Source organism: Microcaecilia unicolor, chromosome 5 (assembly GCF_901765095.1).
Source record: "Microcaecilia unicolor chromosome 5, aMicUni1.1, whole genome shotgun sequence".
Lineage (NCBI taxonomy): Eukaryota > Metazoa > Chordata > Amphibia > Gymnophiona > Siphonopidae > Microcaecilia > Microcaecilia unicolor.
The window spans coordinates 179,438,216-179,459,093 of record NC_044035.1 but is presented as its reverse complement, the minus strand read 5'-3'; the positions used below and the strand labels follow the sequence as shown (position 1 = coordinate 179,459,093).

At 46.9% G+C, this 20,878-nt stretch overlaps 1 protein-coding gene across 1 annotated transcript in view; it reads left to right on the top strand.

The window, feature by feature from the left end:
* RFWD3 (ring finger and WD repeat domain 3) overlaps nucleotides 1–16,745 on the top strand; it is a 188,734-nt gene extending 171,989 nt beyond the window's left edge. The window contains 3 exon segments of the mRNA XM_030203630.1: nucleotides 133–190; nucleotides 193–335; nucleotides 14,887–16,745. Of these exon segments, the coding sequence (XP_030059490.1) occupies nucleotides 133–190; nucleotides 193–335; nucleotides 14,887–15,030 (345 nt within the window). The 3' untranslated portion in view covers nucleotides 15,031–16,745.
* Nucleotides 16,746–20,878: the final 4,133 nt, after the last annotated feature.

The following is a 20,878-nucleotide window of genomic DNA, read 5'->3' as shown; positions in this document are numbered from 1 at the left end:
CCTGTTATAACCACATACTCTGGTCCACCAGCTGCTACTTGCCTTCCAAATTCAGGTCTAAAGTTCTACTAGGGCAATCTTTGTACTTCTTACCATATGGAATTGGCTCTTCTTCCCAGGCAAGACACACAGTTCTTACGCTGTGTTATGATGGAGCTAACCAGCAGCCACGCAGCAGATTCAGACTGTGACCGACCTGTTCTTGTTATCCTGTGCAAACATTCACTGCTGGTCCAACATGTAAGCTTCTCACCAAGAATGCTATCTTTGAGAGTCCTGATAAAGATGGCACCATTCTTGTTTGTGCTGGGGATGAAGCTTCCAACTCTGCCATGGTAGTTCTTACTGCTTACCCGTTTGGACACAGTGTGGGGCTCATAAGAGAGAGAGATTAATACCAAACCTATATTTTGTGATGGGGTTGATCAATAGAAGCTAAAGGTGCTAGTCCTAATAATACTGAAAGATTAAGTGGCAAGGTTATTGTACATATAGATTTGGAATGCTCTTGAGATCTGGTCTTAAAGAGTTTCATTGAAGATGATCTAAGTTCATTAAGTTCAATCTTTTTTATGAAAACAAGTAATTCAGTGTAGTTAAATTTCCTTTTTGTCTGCCAAACAAGTCCAGAATGGATGCATTATGCTCCCTACCAGCAGATGGGAAGAGAGAATAAAAGCTTGCATACTGCCTTACTCAGTATTTCTGTCTTCAGCAGATGGTAGACCAGTCATACCATGCTCTGGTGGGCGACTACCTATTTTCTGGAACTCCTGGACCCAGTTGGAAGACTGTTGCTCCAGTTGACACCAGTCCGAGGACAAGTATTGGAGCAGCTCCCTGAAGAATTACAGGTCCCTTCTTCTGGCTGTGCTTTCTTCTCTCTGTTTTAATATCCTTCTCTCTCTCACCCTAGTCTTCTTTCTCACCCCTCTCCTACATTGATGAGAAATTGAAAGCTAGCAATTGTAAGGGTCTCGATGGTGGAGGTGGGGAGAAGACATAAGGCAGCTTGAAGGGGCCAAGAGAGGTTTGTGGTGGTGTCACCAGAGTACACACTTCCAAAAGATGCCTCTAAGTATGCGTGTCATTTCTTTATTTCAACTAAGACCAACAGATTTTGCATTATATATTAAAAAAGAAAGTATTATTTTGTTTATTCCACTTTTGACCCGCCTAAAACCTAAGCAGGTTCAATATAAAACATAATAAATATATTACAAACACAAACAACAAAACAGTGACCGCATATATATACCAATAAATCTCAGCTCCTACATACCCAATTACAGCAAGATCAAACTGCCAAGAAATGTCCATCCCCCGCCTCCAATGAATGTTTTTTAATAACTTCTTAAACTGCTCCATTGTACTGCACAAACGTAGGTGACTTGGCAGCCGATTCCACGAAGAGGCCTGCCACAGAAAAGGCACTGCCCTTGTCTCAGCATAACACATCAAGATGAGTTTTCATTCGAGTTTTCATCCCCAGCTAAAGCTAAAGACAAGATGTGACACTAGAAAAGAAAGCAATGAAAACAACAATCTTAGTAAATCACTTCTTATCAACACAAGCAGAAAGTGAGACTAAACAGAAGACAAAAATGGCCACTGAAATGTAGATGGAAAGCGATGACGCACAATTGCAGTCTAAGCAGCAAAGTTCATGACCTGCAAGCCCTGATGTTATGAGGCAGGACTTAGATGTTGTTGCAATCACGGAGACATGGCTCAGTGAATTCCCATGAATGCTCCTCTCGCCTCTCATGTCACTGCCCCTGGAGTAAGACCCCTGAGGAGCGCAGCGACGTGAGGAGGGCGAGAGGAGCGGCTGCAGAGCCGACAGCCAATGCCTGATGGCTGCCTGCAGTGCTTTTTAAAAACATTTTTGCTTGTTTAAATTACCCTCCTTTTTTTTTTTATAGTGGCCGCTGCTGCTCAACAGGAGAAGCAGCAGTGGCCGGAAATGGGAGCTGGTGCGTGTGTTTCGCGGGAGACTTGGCAGGTCTGTGTTGGGTGGGCGGGCCTGGAGGGAAAGTGGATGGGCCTGGGGCCGTCCAGGCCCGCCCGTGGCTACGCCCTTGGTTAGAAGGTAAAGTTTGCCTTTTTGTGGGTGACACCAAGATTTGTAACAGAGTGGACACCACGGAAGGAGTGGAAAACGTGAAAAAAGATCTGCCGAAGCTAGTTAAATGGTCTAATGTTTGGCAATTAAAATTCAGTGCTAAGAAATGCAAAGTGATGCACTTGGGGAGTAGAAATCCACGGGAGACGTATGTGTTAGGCGGTGAGAGTCTGATAGTACAGACAGGGAGAGGGATCTTGGGGTGATAGTATCTGAGGATCTGAAGGTGACGAAAAAGTGTGACAAGGCGGTGGCTGTAGCTAGGTCTAATGTTGGCAATTAAAATTCAGTGCTAAGAAATGCAAAGTGATGCACTTGGGGAGTAGAAATCCACGGGAGACGTATGTGTTAGGAGGTGAGAGTCAGATATGTACAGACGGGGGAGAGAGATCTTGGGGGTGATAGAATCTGAGGGCGACGAAACTGTGTGACAAGACGGTGACGTAGCCAGAAGGTTGCTAGGCTGTATAGACAGAAGTGTGACCAGCAGAAGAAAGATGTTGATGCCCCTGTACAAAGTGGTTGGTGAGGCCCCACCTGGAGTATTGTGGTCAGTTTTGGAGGCTGTATCTTGCTAAGGATGTAAAAAAAAAATTGAAGCGGTGCAAAGAAAAGCTACAAAAATGGTATGGGATTTGGGTTGCAAAACATATGAGGAGAGACTTGCTGACCTGAACATGTATACCCTGGAGGAAAGGAGAAACGGGTGATATGATACAGACGTTCAAATATTTGAAAGGTATTAATCCGCAAATGAACCTTTTCCGGAGACGGGAAGGCGGTAGTACTAGAGGACATGAAATGAGATTGAAGAGGGGCAGACTCAAGAAAAATGTCAGGAAGTATTTTTTTCACGGAGAGAGTGGTGGATACTTGGAATGCCCTCCCACGGGAGGTGGTGATGAAAACGGGTAACGGCATTCAAAAATGCGTGAGATAAACATAAAGGAATCCTGTTCAGAAGGAATGGATCCTCAGAAGCTAAGTGAAGATTGGGTGACAGCATCGGTGGTTGGGAGGCGGGGGCTAGTACTGGGCAGACTTCTACGGTCTTTGCCCTGAAATGGTACATACAAATCAAGGTCAGGTATACATATAAAGTAGTGCATATGAGTTTATCTTGTTGGGCAGACTGGATGGACCGTAGAGGTCTTTTTCTGCCGTCACCTACTATGTTACTATGATAACTGTATACCCATTTCTGATCTTAAATTTCGCCCGCGGGTGGTAAAGTATCACCACTTGGGCTAAATGCCCCAGTAACTGTTTATACACTATCTAATGAAGAAGCATCAAGATTTTATATTCAACTCGAAAGCACACTGGCAGCCAATCTTGGAGTTGAATTTGATAATTTACTATCTATGCATCATGTTCAGACTGTAAGGAAGAAATCACTTTATATTCTTAGGAAACTCGGAGCTATAAAAACAAATGTTTGACCCAGCAGTATTTAAGCTTTTTGTTCAATCCCTGATTTTTGTCAAGGCTTGATTATTGCAATATATTTTTGCTAGTTGCTCCAAGGCCGCCCTTATCTTTACAAATATTCAGAATACAGCTGTTTGGCTGATATGTAGGTTGCACTGGCTTTCCATAGAAGCTCTGGTACAATTTAAATTATTCACCACAGTTTTTAAAATTTTATCTGGGGATGTTCCTTTATATATGTCCAATTTAGTATCCCTACTTCCGAACCTAATACTATACACAATATTCGCAAATATTTATGTGGAGCTACCCCTTTATAAGTACAGTAAAATTAATGAAGCAATTTTCTCTTTCCATACAATATCAGGTGGCAGCAATCTGGAATTCCTTACTATTCGTTATTCGATCATGTAGACATATAGAGGCTCATTTTGAAAGCTCATAGACTTACAAAATTACATAGTAAGATTCGTACGTTGTAAGTCTATGTACTTTGAAAATGAGTCCCTTAACATTAAGAAAAAAAATTGAAAGCACTTTTCTTAAATTTGGTGGTAGATGAACACAACCCACCAGTCTAGGGATTGATCTGCTTGATGATATGGAAGTTATGGTTTTGTCAAGAGTTGACTATGTATTGTTTTTGGGAATTACAACATCTTGATGCAAAGCTTTGCACCATGGCTTATTGTGGGGGTGGGTGGGGGGGGGGGGTGGAGGATCTAGGTCTGCACATGTTTCACCAATTTTGAGATGGCTACACTGGGCTTTACATTACATCTGGATCTTATATTCCACCAATACAATCATGTCTAGAACTAACACCAAACAAAAACAAATGATTAAAACAACCACCAATGCTAAAAAGGTGAAATTGATCTTACCTGCTGAATTTTCTTTCCTCAGCGACCCTCCAGGACCGGTCAGACGCGTGGTCAAGACGCGTGGTCACGACGTGTGGGTTATGTCCTCCTACCAGCAGAGGAGACTGAGAAAACACTAAGCTTTTGACGCCTGTATATATAACCTGTGCAGAACCTCCACTAGCCAGTATTTTCTCAGTTCAGCAGATGGTAGCAGTTGACAGCCTGTGCAGTCTCCAATAATCTGGTGAGGTAGTTTGTCATTGGGTCGTAGGATTTTTTCCTTCCAAACTTTATTCTGTTGCAGTACCCTGTACGTGTGTGAAAAAAAAAAAAAAAAAAAAAGTGCTTTGGGGCCCTGGGTCTGGTGGGGCCCAGTTTTTCCCCCGGGGTGTTACACCTATGTTTGGGTCCCTCCCCCTGTGCTGCTCTCTATTTCTGTTTGCTTGGCAGCTTTGTGCCTCGGCTGCTTTCTCAGTATTGTAGCCTTGAGTGCCTTACAATTTCCAGATGCCAGAGTAGAGTAAGATGCCTTTAAGGTCAGTTATTCTATTTCATTTTGCTTGCCAGCTTTGTGCCTCGGCTGCTTTCTCAGTATTGTAGCCTTGAGTGCCTTACAATTTCCAGATGCCAGAATTAGAGTACTGTGCCTTTAAGGTCAGTTATTCTATTTCGTTTTGCTTGGCAGCTTTGTGCCTCGGCTGCTTTCTCAGTATTGTAGCCTTGAGTGCCTTACAATTTCCAGCTGCCAGAGTTGGAGTACTGTGCCTTTAAGGGCATTTATTTCTTTATTTTCAGCGGACCGAACGGGGGTTTTGATTCCTTGCTGGAACGAGAGAGCAGCGCTTTCTCCAGTGCTTTTGCAGTGTGAGTGAGTTTTTGGTTTTGGCGCGTTTGCGGAACAGCTTTTCCCTTCCCTCGTGGTTTATGGCGGCCCAGCTCCTCCGATGTCGCGCGTGCTCGTGGCGAGGGGTAGAGGCGCCAGGCGCTCAGTGTAGCTTTGCGGTGCACCTATAAAGGTGGCTGCGGCACCCCCCGACTTGACCGCGGAGGGATCGATGGTGTCGGGAGTCTCCGGGTCAGCGGGAGCGTAGGCAGGGCCGCTGTCAGCGGGAACAGTTTCGGCGGGAACAGCCGCCATCTTGAGTCTGACGCGGCCCGTGGAGCCGGCTGGTTTTGGGCCTGCGGCCTCCGTTTTTGGCACAAAAGGGCCTAATGACGGTCCAGGAATGGTGGGCTTTCCTCCAGATTTTGTCTGGACGCGGTATCAGGCCTGGAGATCGGGACCCCCCCTCCCCCCCCCCCCATTGGAAGGGGGGGCTATTTCCGTCTTGGCTGAGAGACCACGGTTAGAGTGGTCAGGGGACAGGCAATGTTTTTCTCCTGTAGCTGCAGAAGCTGCGCTTAGTGATCTGGGGGAGTCAGATGGAATTGACGGCTCTCAGGAGCAGGATTGTTGGATTCCTGGAGAGGATCCTTCAGTAGTGCGGATTTTCCATAGAGATGAGCTGTCAGAACTCATAGATCAGGTGTCGTCCACCCTTCAGTTTGGTCCTGAGGTGGCTTTGGGGGAAACTGTCCAGGATCCGTTGGTGAGGGCATTCAGCGTCAGGCGTGATCCTTCCCTATGAACAAGGATCTCCGGGAGATGATTTGTCAGGAATGGGATTTGCCGTGTAAGGTGGCAAAGGCAATGGCGAGGCTTTATCCCCTCCCTCAGGCCGATAGGGATTCCTTTAAGGCTCCCACGGTAGATGCAGTAGTGACGGCAGTAATTATAGCTACGGCTATCCCGGTTGATGGAGGAACGGCCCTCCGTGATCCTCAGGATAGGAAGTTGGGATCTTTTCTCAAGCGTAGTTTTGTTTGTCGGCTCTAGCCCTGCAGGCCTCGGTTTGTGGGGGTCTGGTAGCTCGGGCATGTTTTCGTTGGGCCGAGGAAGCTCCTGGATGATTCGGTAGATGTTGGTTCTTCTGGGGGTCAGGAGTTAGCCGACTTGGACATGGGTTCATCCTTGTTGTCTGAGGCTTTTATGATTTGTTGCCTACTTCAGACAAAAAATATGGCTATGGTTGTGGGTCTCTGCCACTTAAGGGAGCTATGCTCTTTGGAGAAGATTTGGACAAGTTAGTGTGAGGTCTTAGTGATACCAAGGTTCTATGGCTTCCAGATTTTCGGTTCAAGGCAGGGGCCAGAACTAGTTCCTCTCTGGGACGGTTTAGGGAGGCTCAGCGGTATAGGCCGGGCAGATCGAGTGGGATCTACCCCTAGCTGTCTGTTTGTCCAATTTAGATTGTAAGCTCTGTTGAGCAGGGACTGTCTTTTCATGTTAATTTGTACAGCGCTGCATAAGTCTAGTAGTGCTATAGAAATGTTTAATAGTAGTAGGACCTCTAGGGGTCGGTTTTTCCAGCGCACACAGTTCTTTCGTGAGAGTCGTCGCGGAGGGCGTGGCTTTTCCGCGGGAGGTTGTATTCAGGCCACAATTCCCAATGAAGGTGTGCGGGCTCAGGCTCTGGTGCATGTTGGGGCTCGGCTGAGTCTGTTTTACCAGAGTTGGGCCCAAATCAGGTCAGATCAGTGGGTTCTCAAGGTGTTTCGAGGCGGATGTGCGCTGGAATTTGAAAGCTGTTCTCCCGAAGTGTTTCTGGATCCCTCTGTCGGTCTTGGAGCAAGAGGGCAGCAGTGAGGGACACTCTGCGGTGGGCTGCTCGCGTTGGGAGCCGTGGTTCCTGTTCCTTCAGATCAGCAACGCTCAGGGTGCTATTTGATCTATTTTGTGGTCCACAAGAAAGAGGACACTTTTCGTCCCATTTTAGATCTCAAAAGGGTCAATGCGGCACTCAAGGTGCCCTCTTTCCGGATGGAGACGTTTGCGGTCGGTCACTGGTGCGGTCAGAAAGGAGCGAGTTTCTCACTTCCCTTGATTTGACGGAAGCTTATCTTCACTTTCCTTTGTGCAAGCCTTTTGGTTCCAAGTTACAGGTCCGATTCGTCGGTTCCTTGCAGAGAAGGCGCCGACGGCCCGTACTTATCGTCAGGTCCTGGGCCTGATGGCGGCGACCATAGAGGTAGTTCCGTGGGCCAGGGCGCACATGCGTCAGGTACAGTCAGCTCTGCTCAGTCGTTGGTCCCCTCTGTCGCTGGACTTGGAAATGTGTTGTCCGCTGTCGGTGGCCCCTCGTCTCAGTCTCCGCTGGTGGCTCAGTCCGCGCAATTTGGGAAAGGAATGCCGTTGGAGTCCCCACGGGGGCTGGTAATGGTCACGGATGCCAGTCTGCAAGGTTGGGGGGCACATTGTCCTCAGTCAGGTAGCTCAAGGGCCGGTGGTCTCGGGCAGAAGCAGAGTGGTCCATCAACCGGCTGGAAACTCGGGCCATTCGGGGTGGCGCGCCAGGCCTTGACGTCGGTGGTTCGCCACAAGGCAGTCCGAGTGCTCTGTGACAATGCCATGGCAGTAGCATATGTCAACCGTCAAGGGGGGAACAAAGAGCCTTGGCGGCGCAGTTGAACTCATCTTCAGGCTCTCTTGGCAGCGCATGTGGCCGGGGTAGGTCACATAGATGCAGATTATCTCAGCAGGCACACTCTAGATCCCAGAGAGTGGTCTTTTCTTCGGTCAGTGTTCCAGTGAGTTGTGTCGGTCTGGGGGACTTTCGGTGATCTTAGCGCAACGGCTCGCTATGCGCAAGTTCAGAGATTTTTTTTTTTTTCAGTCGCTGAAGAGACCCTTGAGCGGAGGAAATCGACACTCTTCTGTTGCCTTGGCTTCGGGAGTGACTGTATGTGTTTCCTCTGTGGCTGTTAGTCGGTCGAGTAATATAGCGCATCGAACATCACTCCGGTCGGGTGATTCTGGTAGCTTCGGATTGGCAGCGTCGACCATGGTATGGAGACTCGGTGCGGTTGGCAGGGGCGGCGGCCCTGCCTTTGTTGGGATCAGTTCTGTGTCAAGGGCCCGATAATCATGCCGGATCCGGCTCGGTTTTCGCTTATGGTTTGGCTCTTGAGCGGCACAAGTTGAAGAAGAAGGGGCTTTCGTCCAGTGGCTTTGCTACGATGTGAGTTGCCGTAGACGATCCACTTCCTTGGTGTATGTCCGGGTTTGGAGAATCTTTGAGCACTGGTGTGAAGACCATCGAGTAGGCCGTTTCACTCTTCGGTGGCGGAAGTTTTGGAATTTTTGCACGATGGTGTTGATAGAGGTCTGGCCTTGTCTACACTGAAGGTTCAGGTGGCAGCTTTGTCATGTTTTCGTGGGAAGCTTCAGTGAAAGTCCTTCGCGTCTGTGCCTGAGGTAGTGCGTTTTTTGAAGGGTGTTAAGTTGCTGCGTCCGCCTCAGTGACGGATGGTGCCTCCGTGGGATTTTGAAGCTAGTTTTGGATGCTTTGATCAGGCCTCCGTTTGTGCCTCTGGTATCGGCATCTTGTAAGGATTATCTTAAAGGCGGTCTTGTTGGTGGCGATTACTTCATCACGGAGTGTTTCAGAGCTTCAGGCTTTGTCTTTTAGGGAACCATTTTTGTCCTTTCTGAGGGAAAGGTTTCGTTGCGGACGGTGCTTTCCTTTTTTGCCCAAGGTGGTTTCCGAGTTCCATGTTAATCAGGTCATCTCTCTGCCAGTGTGGGTGATATGGCTGGAGATTCGGAGCAGCGTGGTATTGCCAAGCTGGATGTCAGGAGAGTTTTGAGTTATCTCTCTGGAACTCAGGACTTCAGAGCCTCTGACCGTTTGTTCGTTCTTCATGGTGGCCCAAAGAAGGGTGCAGCGGCTCATAAGGTGACCATAGCACGGTGGTTGAAGGAGGCGGTTGCATCTGCTTACTTGGTGAAGGGTCCTGTGGTGCCTAGGGGCTGGTCTGCTCATTCCACTAGGGGAATGGCAGCCTCGTGGGCGGAGAATAGTATGATTTCTCTGTTAGATATTTGTCGGGCTGCGGTTTGGTTTTCGTTGCATTCCTTTGTGAAGCATTATAGGATTCCTGTGCATGCAAAGGACGAGGTGCGCTTTGGGGCAGCAGTTTTGACCTCTGGCCTTAGTAGGTCCCTCCCATAAGTTAGTTACTGCTCTGGTACGTCCCACGCGTCTTGACCGGTCTGGAGGGTCGCTGAGGAAGGTGAAATTAGATCTTACCTGCTAATTTTCTTTCCTCTAGACCTCCAGACCGGTCAAGAGCCCGCCCTGTCTGTATTGGAGGCAAGGAGGTGTATTTGTTGGATAATTCTTCGCTGCTGTAAATTGTTGTTTCTCTAATTGCAGACTGTTTATTTCTGTTTTGTGATAGGAGTCCGGGACAGGTGGGGCTCTTCTTTGATAGTCCACCTGTAGAAGCCCAACTGTTTTATCAAAGGCAAAGGAACATGTTTCCGTAAGAGCAAGCGGAAGATGTTTCTTGTTTTTGCAGTTTACTGTGACCACGTACAGGGTTGCTAGTTGTTGTTAGTGTTTTTTGTTTCTCTGCTTTGTCAGGGTTATACTGGCTAGTGGAGGTTCTGCACAGGTTATATATACAGGCTTCAAAAGCTTAGTGTTTTCTCAGTCTCCCTCTGCTGGTAGGAGGACATAACCCACGCGTCTTGACCACGCGTCTTGACCACGCGTCTTGACCGGTCTGGAGGGTCTAGAGGAAAGAAAATTAGCAGGTAAGATCTAATTTCACCTTTTTTAGCATTGGTGGTTGTTTTAATCATTTGTTTTTGTTTGGTGTTATTTCTAGACATGATTGTATTGGTGGAATATAAGATCCAGATGTAATGTAAAGCCAGTGTAGCCATCTCAAAATTGGTGAAACATGTGCAGACCTAGATCCTCCACCACCCCCCCCCCCCCACCCACCCCCACAATAAGCCATGGTGCAAAGCTTTGCATCAAGATGTTGTAATTCCCAAAAACAATACATAGTCAACTCTTGACAAAACCATAACTTCCATATCATCAAGCAGATCAATCCATAGACTGGTGGGTTGTGTTCATCTACCAGCAGGTGGAGATAGAGAGAATACTATGGATTGATCTGCTATGATTAATAGAAATTATCAGGTATGATACATAATTTTACCTTGCTCGTCTAAAATCATACGGAGATAACATTGGTTTTCAATGAGTCAACAATCGAAGATGAAAAAGAGGACTGGATCACTGCAGTATCCTGATCCTGCATATTGAGCCTGCAATCCAGCTTCACTCCCAGCACTTTCAAACATAGTTTCACAGGTATAACAGCCCAGCCGCCACTGAAGCTGGCAATGAGTCAACTTCCTGTCTCCCAACAAGCATAATTTCAGTTTTCTTCCCATTTCCAAAAATATCTAAATATCTCATCAATCTAAAATTGGTGGAAAGAACTGCATATCATCTGTATACAACGGCAACTTAAATCTAAATCTAAAAAAAAAAAAAATCCTTCCACAAGAAGATAGATAAATATTAAAAGCAGTGCCGAAAGTTCCAATCCCTAAGGCCTCCCCTCTGGTCACCTGAACAACATGTGACACCAAATCTCCACTTTTCACCTGCATCGACTGCTCACTAAAATAAGATACAAACCAGGCATACACTAATCCCCTGATGGCGAACCTATGACACGCGTGTCAACACTGACACGCGTAGCTGCCGCAGTGTGGTCCGCCCTCCCTCCTGCTCCCGGAAACTAACCTTAAAGCCTCCTTTCACGTCGCAGCAAGCAGCAGCAGGGCAGGCCACACCTTCCTTCCGTGTCCTGACCTCGCCTGACGTAACGTCCGCGAGGGCGGAGCACAGAAGGAAGGAGGAGAGGTCTGCCCTGCTGCTGCTTGCTGCAAGTGAAAGGAGGCTTTAAGGTTAGTTCCGGGCCCAGTAGCGGGTGGAGGGGGGGCCGGCGACCTCGTGGTGGGCAGCGATCTCGGGTAGGGGGGGCCCGGGGGCGGTCCTAGTAGCAGTGATTTTTCTTGAAGTGACATACCACCCGAGTTATGCTAATTTTTTGGTGAATTTTGACACACCAAGCTCAAAAGGTTGCCCATCACTGCACTAATCACTAATCCCCATCTGCTTCAGTCTCTACAGCAACAAAACCCATATCCACTGTGTCAAATGCAGAGGTAATATGTAAAGAAACCAAACAATAGGTCTGATTATCATCAAATTTACAATACAGCTCATTGACTAAAGACACCAACAAAGCTTCCATACTGTGCCCCACTCATAGTAACATAGTAGATGACGGCAGAAAAAGACCTGCACGGTCCATCCAGTCTGCCCAAGAAGATAAATTCATATGTGCTACTTTTTTATTTGTACTGTCCTCTTCAGTGCACAGACCGTATACGTCTGGCCAGCCCTATCCCTGACTCCCAACCACCAACCCCCGCCTCCCAACCACCAGCTCTGGCACAGACCGTATAAGTCTGCCCAGCACTAGTCCCGCCTCCCAACCACCAGCCCCAGCACAGACCGTATATGTCTGCCCAGCACTAGCCCCGCCTCCCAACCACCAGCTCTGCCACCCGTTCTAGGCTATGCTCCTGAGGATCCCTTCCTTCTGCACAGGATTCCTTTATGTTTATCCCATGCATGTTTGAATTCCGTTACCGTTTTCATCTCCACCACCTTCCGCAGGAGGGCATTCCAAGCATCCACCACCCTCTCCGTGAAAAAATACTTCCTGACATTCTTCTTGAGTCTGCCCCCCTTCAATCTCATTTCATTCCCTCTCATTCTACCGCCTTCCCATCTCCGGAAAAGGTTTGTTTGCGGATCAATACCTTTCAATATTTGAACGTCTGTATCATATCACCCCTGTTCCTCCTTTCCTCCAGGGTATACATGTTCAGGTCCGCAAGTCTCTCCTCATACGTCTTGTAATGCAAATCCCATACCATCCTCGTAGCTGTGCAGTACCTGTGACTGCTCCACAGGACTCCATCAACTGACTCAAGACATCTCTTTCAATAACTTCAGCCACAAACAGCAAGACAGATATTGGCCTGTTCCATTCCTAAATCCAGATTCTCCCTTTTCAACAACGGTTTCACCGATCCACACTCAGCTGTTTCACAGTGCATGATGAACATGGATCCATCACGCCTTGGTAGGATATATCATCCGACAACTACTCATCACCTCAGACTCCTGCAGCTACTGAAATTCAGACCCTCCTGTTATACAACCTTCCCCATCATCATCTGCCCAATAGGCCTTGCCTTACTCATCCTATCCTCCAAAGCAGACATTTTCATCCTCGGATATTCATCATATACATCATCACCAGGGCCACTTTGAGATACAACTCTTCACAATCCCCTTACCAACCACTACAGAGTATATTATTTGGGCCTTTTTAAAGCTTCCTTCCCCCTCCTCATCACAACTTCAATCCTTTCCATCCCCCCCCCCCTTAGACAACTAAAATTCACCCCAAAGTACCCCCCAAAGCCTGCCCAAAGGAGCGCCCTAGGCATGCTCCTTAACAGCATGACAGAGGTACTTGCTCCTCTGAAATGTTGCACTTCCATCTGGCTCCTCTTGCTCAAGGGCAGGGCCAACCAGAGTCCCTGAGTAGAGCCACAAATTTGAATTAGGTGGAGGGGTCCTGAAAATGATGACCTGCGGGCAAAGCAGAGCAACACAGATGTTACCAGGTAGTCCAGGTAGGCGCACAACACACTTGCTAGGTCAAACTAAAACATCCTGTTGCTGACAAGTGTTTAATCCAAATCACTAGGAAGAGCCCAAAAAATAAATCCTTTTTTTTTTTTCCTAGTTCTCTCCCAGGGATAAGTGGTAGCTTTTTAAGGTCTACTTATTTGGCTAATCATTGTTTATGGATTTTTCCTCTAGGACTTTGTCCTCCTTTTAAATCCAGCTATGTTAGATGCCATGACCATATCCTCTGGAATCAAATTTTACAGCTTGGTTGTCAAGTGAGAAAATACTTTCTCCAACTTGTTTTAAATATTCCACCTGTTAGTTTTATGTGGTGTCCTCTAATCCTGGTACGGTTTGAAGGCATAAATAACCATTCCCTATTACTTGTTCCACCCCCATTCATGTTTTTGTAAATCTTTTATAATATGCCTTCACAGTCATTTCTTCAAGTTGAAGAGCCCTAATCTGTTCAGCCTTTCTTCATAAGAGAGCCGTTCCATCCCCTCCCCATATGTCTAGCATCTCATTCCCCTCCACCTCCGAGTTAGGGAATTGGCATGAGCTAATTCTCCATCCTATAATTCAGTCTGTCCATGCCATGGTATCTGAAGGAGGGAGATGGGACAGATATCACAGAAATCCTGGAGGGCAAATGTGCAACTGTTACAGCCAGAAAATGTTGCCCATTTTATCCTTTAACATGTCCAGTACCTGTATCCAGTATTTTCAGCTCTTAGGACATTTCCATCACAGATGATACCAGCTTCCCTTTTGCCCACACCCCATTCTGCAGAGTTCTGAGCCTGTACGTTACCATCATTTAACCTGTAGAGGAGTAATATATGCCCTATGCAGGATTTTATTGCAGTTTTCTTGTCACTATGCAGATGTACTGGTTTATTTTATCATTTCATAAATCTGTCCATTCTTCCTTGTATAACATACCCGGGTTCATTTCCCAACCCTTATGCCACCCTTCCTGTAAGGTTGACTGAAAGGGTTGCATATATATTGGATAAAGCTCCCCTTCCCCTTTTTAAACTGTTCTCCATATTTTTTCAAAGCATGTCACTTTGGTCCCCAGATCGACCCAGACCACCTCTGTCTTCAGGTCATTGTAGATAATAAATCAAGTCATTGCTTCCTAGTCCAGATTTTTTTTTTATTTCCTCAAGTGACTCTATCAACTGGCCTAAACATTACAATCTCCATGCCTACTACTACTACTATTTAACATTTCTATAGCGCTACAAGGCGTACGCAGCGCTGCACAAACATAGAAGATGCCTCCCATCTTTTACATGCCATATATGTCAAACCTTGTAGAAATTCCTTGTTGGCATATGGCCTGATTACCTTTTCCCTCCCATCAACTTTACGCACTTCCTCCAAGATATTCACTGTTAAGTTACTATAAGGGTTGATTATCTGTCCCGTTAGCCTCAAATCCTTCAGCAACCAGTAGGTGTCCCACAGGAGTGCGAGATTTCCCTTCCTTACCCTCACTGATACTTGAAATGCCCCACTAATGAAACCCAAGAAAAAAATAAAATTTATCCAGACACACAATATTATTTAATATTTATTAACTATCTTTGTGAAGAAAATTCACCTAAAGCAATGTATAATAAGTTCAGGTACTATAGTGATTCCATGGCTGTATGTTAGACAAATTATAGAGTACCTGTAGCCTCCTGTGAGAAGGCTACAATTTCTGACTACCTAAAATTACTGATTGATCAGCAGTAGGTCAGGGGTTTGTCTGATATTTAACATCTATATACTATCTCTCATATTCTGAAATGACTGCTCTTTGATTGACATTTCTGTTTTTCTTTCTTAGCTGTGGAATGCTGGGACAGGGGCTCTCCTTCAGAAGCTTCAGGCACATCAACCAGTGCTGGACATCTGCCCATTTGAGGTGAACCAGAGCAGCTTACTGGCCACTCTGACAGAGACCATGGTGAAGATATACAAGTGGGAATGAGTTGGGACCATGGCTAATATCTAGGTGACAAAGCCAAAACTATGCTGCTGGATAAATCAGTTACCTTGCCTGAAGCAAAAGGCTAAACACAATAATACTTCACAGAGGAAGAGGAACAGTAGCAAGACCAACACCAGGTTAACTGGTAACCATATTTCAGTGACTCCATGTCATGGCGATAAGTGCCCTGTTCTGTAATATTTACAGCACAGGGCCTCAGAAAATGCATTTTCTGTATTTGAACTTCTCATTGGGGGCCATTGGAAACTTGCATGACTGCAGGAAACTGAAACGTGTTGAAGCCTTGTGAGGATAGCACTATAAAAAGTCCCCTTTCTTCTCAAAAAAAGAGAAAATACTTGGATTTCTGTCTTTTGTCATTCTCAGGGTAGGAGGACTTGTGGAAGTACAGTAGACTGATTTATGGAGATATGGAAACAAGGTGACTGCTTAAATTAACTTGACTGAATGACCAAGTTTGATATTTGACTTCGCAGTGTTGCACATTTATATTAGTACAGGTTATGCATTCTAATGCCATCTTTTTTAGTTTTAATCTCCTTACAATAAAGGATTTTGTGATCTCTTTATAATACAATCAATGCCAAACATATACTGAGGAGGGAAGAGCTGCTTTACTGAATACATGCCCATACCTGGTATTTGGAGTGTGTATTATGGAAAAAAAATTTCAATCTCTTTAAAATCGCTATTGCAAGGCTTTTAACCTCCGTTCTGATCGTTATTTTCCATATGACATTTGGTATTTTTATGGGTATACTCTGTCTTCCTCCATCCTCACCCTCTCATATTCTCAAATGCCATGTACTACATTTTTCTTTTGACCTGCTGCTGTCAGCTACCTTCTGTACTGCTCTTTGGTCAACCATTAGATGATGTAAGGGCAGCATAGAATGTGTTTTTTCCTAGGGACTGAATGCTTTTTCATCGCCATTTGTATGAGCCATATAAAAAGGAGTATTCAGGGATGGCGCAATGGTAGTCTGTAAACTGCAGTGCAAGATACATAAGCCCAGCTTCTACTCTTTGAGATAGACATGGCTAGTGAGGCTGTGATAGCAAAGTTTACTGCTGCTTCAGGAGAGCTGAAATCTACTGGATGGCTAAAAGTGCACTTATGCCAGCTTGTGGAGGCAGCTGTGGTCAGTTTCTCAGCCAGAGGACTGTAGTCTAGATAGAAGAGAATGAGGGCTGTTTCCCCAGTAGCTGCATATGAAGTTTCATGGTATTATAGTCTTAAGTAAATGTTAATTTCAGTTGAGCTAGAAACCCAAAGTAGAGGCAAACTGCTGGACAAAAAAGGGGGTTACGCATTATTCTCTTTTAATGTTTTTTCTATGTGTGTCTTGTGGTCAGTTTAATCTGGCCCTGTCCAGAAGAATGTTATCTTCTCCCTATGATGATCCTTCCTTCATTCTATGTGACCTCTCAGAGATCAAGTTGCATCTTGGACCCAACAACTTGTAATGTGCAAGTCTGCCTCCTTCAAACATGGCCTTGAACAAAGTAAGAGAGGAGATTCATTTTTCCAAGGAACTTATGCCTGGGTATGTTTGTTGTTTGGCTTCGTTTTTAAGGTATTTTTAATTGGTTGTCAAAATATCATATAAAGCATATGAATAACAGTCTTAAGATGTTTGTAATTGTTTTACGTACATGGTGTATATACAAAATATTTGAATAAGAAACTAATAAAGTGAACAAGTTGTATTTTTTGGTTTGAATGAGTTATTTAAAGCTATATAACTTTCCATTTTTTAATGGTTTTTATTCAGCGTGAACAGGGTTTTGTCATTGAAACAAAATAATTCTCACAATTTTGAAAGCCTGTACAAAATGCAGACTTTGGTGTGTGGATTCAGAGACTCGACTCAAAAAGTTGTGAGGTCTGAAACTAAACAGCAACAGCTTGTATTCTTTAAACTATGACAAGTGGCAAATGCATAACTACAGAAGGAAACAATTACTTCAGACACATGTAGATCAAACCCTGCCACAGGAAATAGCTACAAAGAGGTGAACTTAAATCTACAGATGAAAGATTGATAATTGCAACACATGCTAGTAGACTGTGGACAAGATGGTTCACAGCTAGCTTAGCAAAACCCAGCAAAACGGACAATTGTTGATTCTGTAGCACAGAACTGAAAACTGTTACAGTTTATTGGGTGTGATTTGCTGCTGTTGAAATACCTGTATCCAATTAGCTCTACAAGGTAACACAACATACTAAGATGCTCCCTGACACCCACCAGGCCCATGACACCTCAGGGTCTCAGCTAGCATTATGAAATCCTTGCCTGGACCTGCACAGATACCCTTCTAGGAACTACAATTACAGTTTTCGGTGATCTATTGGCCATCTGAAGCAAACACAATGGAAGCCAATGATTCTGGGATGTGCAACTGTAAGACTTAGCAGAGAAAAACATTATACCTCACTAATTAAATACCATATACCAAATTGAGAAGGAAAGATGCAGTCATTCTCACTGATCAGCCTAGAGATATACTGTAGTGGACTCTGCCTGTTTCGACAGAACTCAAGCTGGCCTCCCACCCGTTTTTGCTAATTTTGCTATGCACCAATTGCAAGATGACTATTAATTTGTCTGTGATGCATCCAATCACTGCTTCATGTGCATATTGGATGGATGACATGGTAAGAATGGTATAAATATTGCCTCAGACAAAGGAGGTATGTGTTGCCTGAAGATTCCTGAAATGCTTGCTTGCTAATCTGATTTTCACCTCTAATTATTCCTTCTGTGAACTTTAAGTTTCAGTAAAATCTCTCTGTCTCTCTCTCTCTTGCAATAACATATTCACAATGTTAGAGCACTTCCTAGACCAGGGGTTCTCAACCCAGTCCTCAGGATACACCAAGCCAATCAGGCTTTCATGATATCCTCAATGAATATGATTGAGAAGTTTGCATGCAGAGCCTCCATTATAAGCATGTCTCTCATACATATTCATTGATATACTACTACAACTATGAATATTCCAAAATCTTTTTTACATACGTCAAAATTTATATTAAAATACTGTGAAAATATAAAATCACATTCTCCGAGGACAAGCAGGCTGCTTGTTCTCACTGATGGGTGACGTCCACGGCAGCCCCCTCCAATCGGAATCTTCACTAGCAAAGGCCTTTGCTAGCCCTCGCGCGCCCATTTTCCCGCCCGAACCGGCTCGTGTTAGTCAGTCTTCTTTTGTCCGCACTCGGGACGGTCGTGTTTTGCCGCCGTTTCATGCCCCTCAAGTTGACCTCCGCGCGTCTTCGCGATTTTCGCTAAAAAAAAAAGATCCAGTCTTTACCCCTTTCCCGTGTTTCCAGCTTTTTCCCCGCGTAAGTTTCCTTTCGCTTTCGGGACCGGACTATTTGGCCTCGGTACGGGTTTTTTTCTCCCTTCTTTTTGGTGCCTTTCGTCATCATCGCAAATTTTGATTTCGCCGGCGTGATTTTTTCCGCCCATGTCATTGAAGTCTTCCAGCGGCTTCAAGAAGTGCACCCAGTGCGCCCGGGTAATCCTCGCTCACTGATAGGCACGCTTCGTGTCTTCAGTGTCTGGGGGCTGGGCACCGCCCGCAGGCCTGCAGTCTTTGTGCTGTTTTGAAAAAGAGGACTCAGGTAGCGAGATTGGCCCAGTGGAACGCGTTCTTCGTCTGGAGTGCAGGTGAGGGCTGTCCATTCCCCTGCTGGTGGTGGTGAGCCTTCGGGTGGGTCTCCCCCTGCCCTGAAGGGCTCCTGCGGTACAGCCCCCCCCCCCCCCCCCCCCGAGATCGAACTTCTTCGGCCTCGACCCCGAGGAAGCGACGGTTGGATTCTACGTCCTCGTCGGTACCGGGAAGCTCCGGTGACATGCTTCGCTTGAAGAAGTCAAAGAAGCATCGTCACCGGTCTCCTTCCCATCTCGGTACCGAGAGCTCTGGGTCGCCGAGGCAGTCGGCACCCAGTAGGCATCGGCACCGGGCGGACCGCTCACCCTCTGTTCAGGAGGTGTTGATGCGCACCGCCTCCACGCCCGGAACGGACTCTGACCTCGACGCCTGCATCGGCTTCTCAGTCTTTCTCCACAGCCACTCTGCACGAGAGTCTCCGGGCCGTTCTTCCAGAGATTCTGGGAGAGCTGTTGCGCCCTTCTCCTCCGGTACCGGGGTGCTTGTGCCACCGGTACCGTCGAGTGAGGCGACGGCTGGCCCCTTGCCCGAGGTGAGGTCTCCGGTATCGGTACCGCTTGCAGTACCGGCTACGGCCGCCTCCCAGGCAGACTCCCCGACGACGTCGGCGGAGGGAGCTTCGCCGGTGCTGGCGAGGGAGTCCACCTCTCGACGCTCCTACCGTGGCCGTGTTTCCACGGAGTCGAGTCGGGCACGGCTTCAGATGCAGGTTCGTGAACTTGTGTCTGATACCGATGGTGAGGCCTCGTGGGAAGAGGAGGTGGACATCAGATATTTCTCTGACGAGGAGTCTGATGACCTTCCTTCTGACCCCACTCCCTCCCCTGAAAGGCAGCTTTCTCCTCCCGAGAGTCTGTCTTTCGCGGCCTTTGTCCAGGAGATGTCTACGGCCATCCCCTTCCCGGTGGTTGTGGAGGATGAGCCCAGGGCTGAAATGTTTGAGCTCTTGGACTATCCTTCTCCACCTAAGGAAGCGTCCACAGTACCATGCATCATGTCCTAAAAAGACATTGCTGGCGAACTGGACTAAGCCATTAACTAATCCCCACATTCCCAAGAAGATCAAATCCCAGTATCGGATCCATGGGGACCCAGAACTGATGCGCACTCAGTTGCCTCACGACTCTGGTGTGGTGGATCTGGCCCTAAAGAAGGCTAAGAGTTCTAGAGAGCATTCTTCGGCGCCCCCGGGCAAAGACTCCAGAACCTTAGACTCCTTTGGGAGGAAGGCCTATCATTCCTCTATGCTCGTGGCCAAGATTCAGTCCTACCAGATCTACACGAGCATCCATATGCGGAACAATGTGCGACAGTTGGCGGGCTTGGTGGACAAGCTCCCTCCTGAGCAAGCCAAGCCGTTTCAGGAGGTGGTCAGGCAGCTGAAGGCATGCAGAAAATTCCTGGCCAGAGGGCGGTATATGATACCTTTGATGTTGCGTCCAGGGCCGCTGCTCAAGGTGTGGTGATGCGCAGACTCTCATGGCTGCATGCCTCCGACCTGGAGAATAGGATCCAGCAGCGGATTGCGGACTCCCCTTGCCGAGTGGACAACATTTTTGGAGACAGTCGAACAGGTGGTAGAACAGCTCCACCAGCGGGATAACGCTTTCGACAAATTCTCCCACCGGCAGCCTTCAGCATCTACCTCCTCAGGTAGACGTTTTTATGGGGGAAGGAGGGCTGTTCCCTACTCTTCTCGTAAGCATAGGTACAATCCTCCCTGTCGCCAGGCTAAGCCCCAGCGCGCTGGCTCTCGTCAGCAGCGTGCGCCTCAGCAAGGCCCTACGGCTCCCCAGCAAAAGCAGGGGACGAGCTTTTGACTGGCTCCAGCAGAGCATAGCCGACATCAACGTATCCATGCCGGGCGATCTACCGGTCGGGGGGAGGTTGAAAGTTTTTCACCAAAGGTGGCCTCTTAGTCTGGCAAGGATACACCCTCAATTTGGCCTCGAAGCCTCCAAATTGCCCACCGGGAGCTCAGTCCTACAGCTTCCAGCACAAGCAGGTACTTGCAGAGGAACTCTCCACCCTTCACAGCGCCAATGCGGTCGAGCCTGTGCCATCCGGGCAAGAAGGGCTGGGATTCTATTCCAGGTACTTCCTTGTGGAAAAGAAAACAGGGGGGATGCGTCCCATCCTA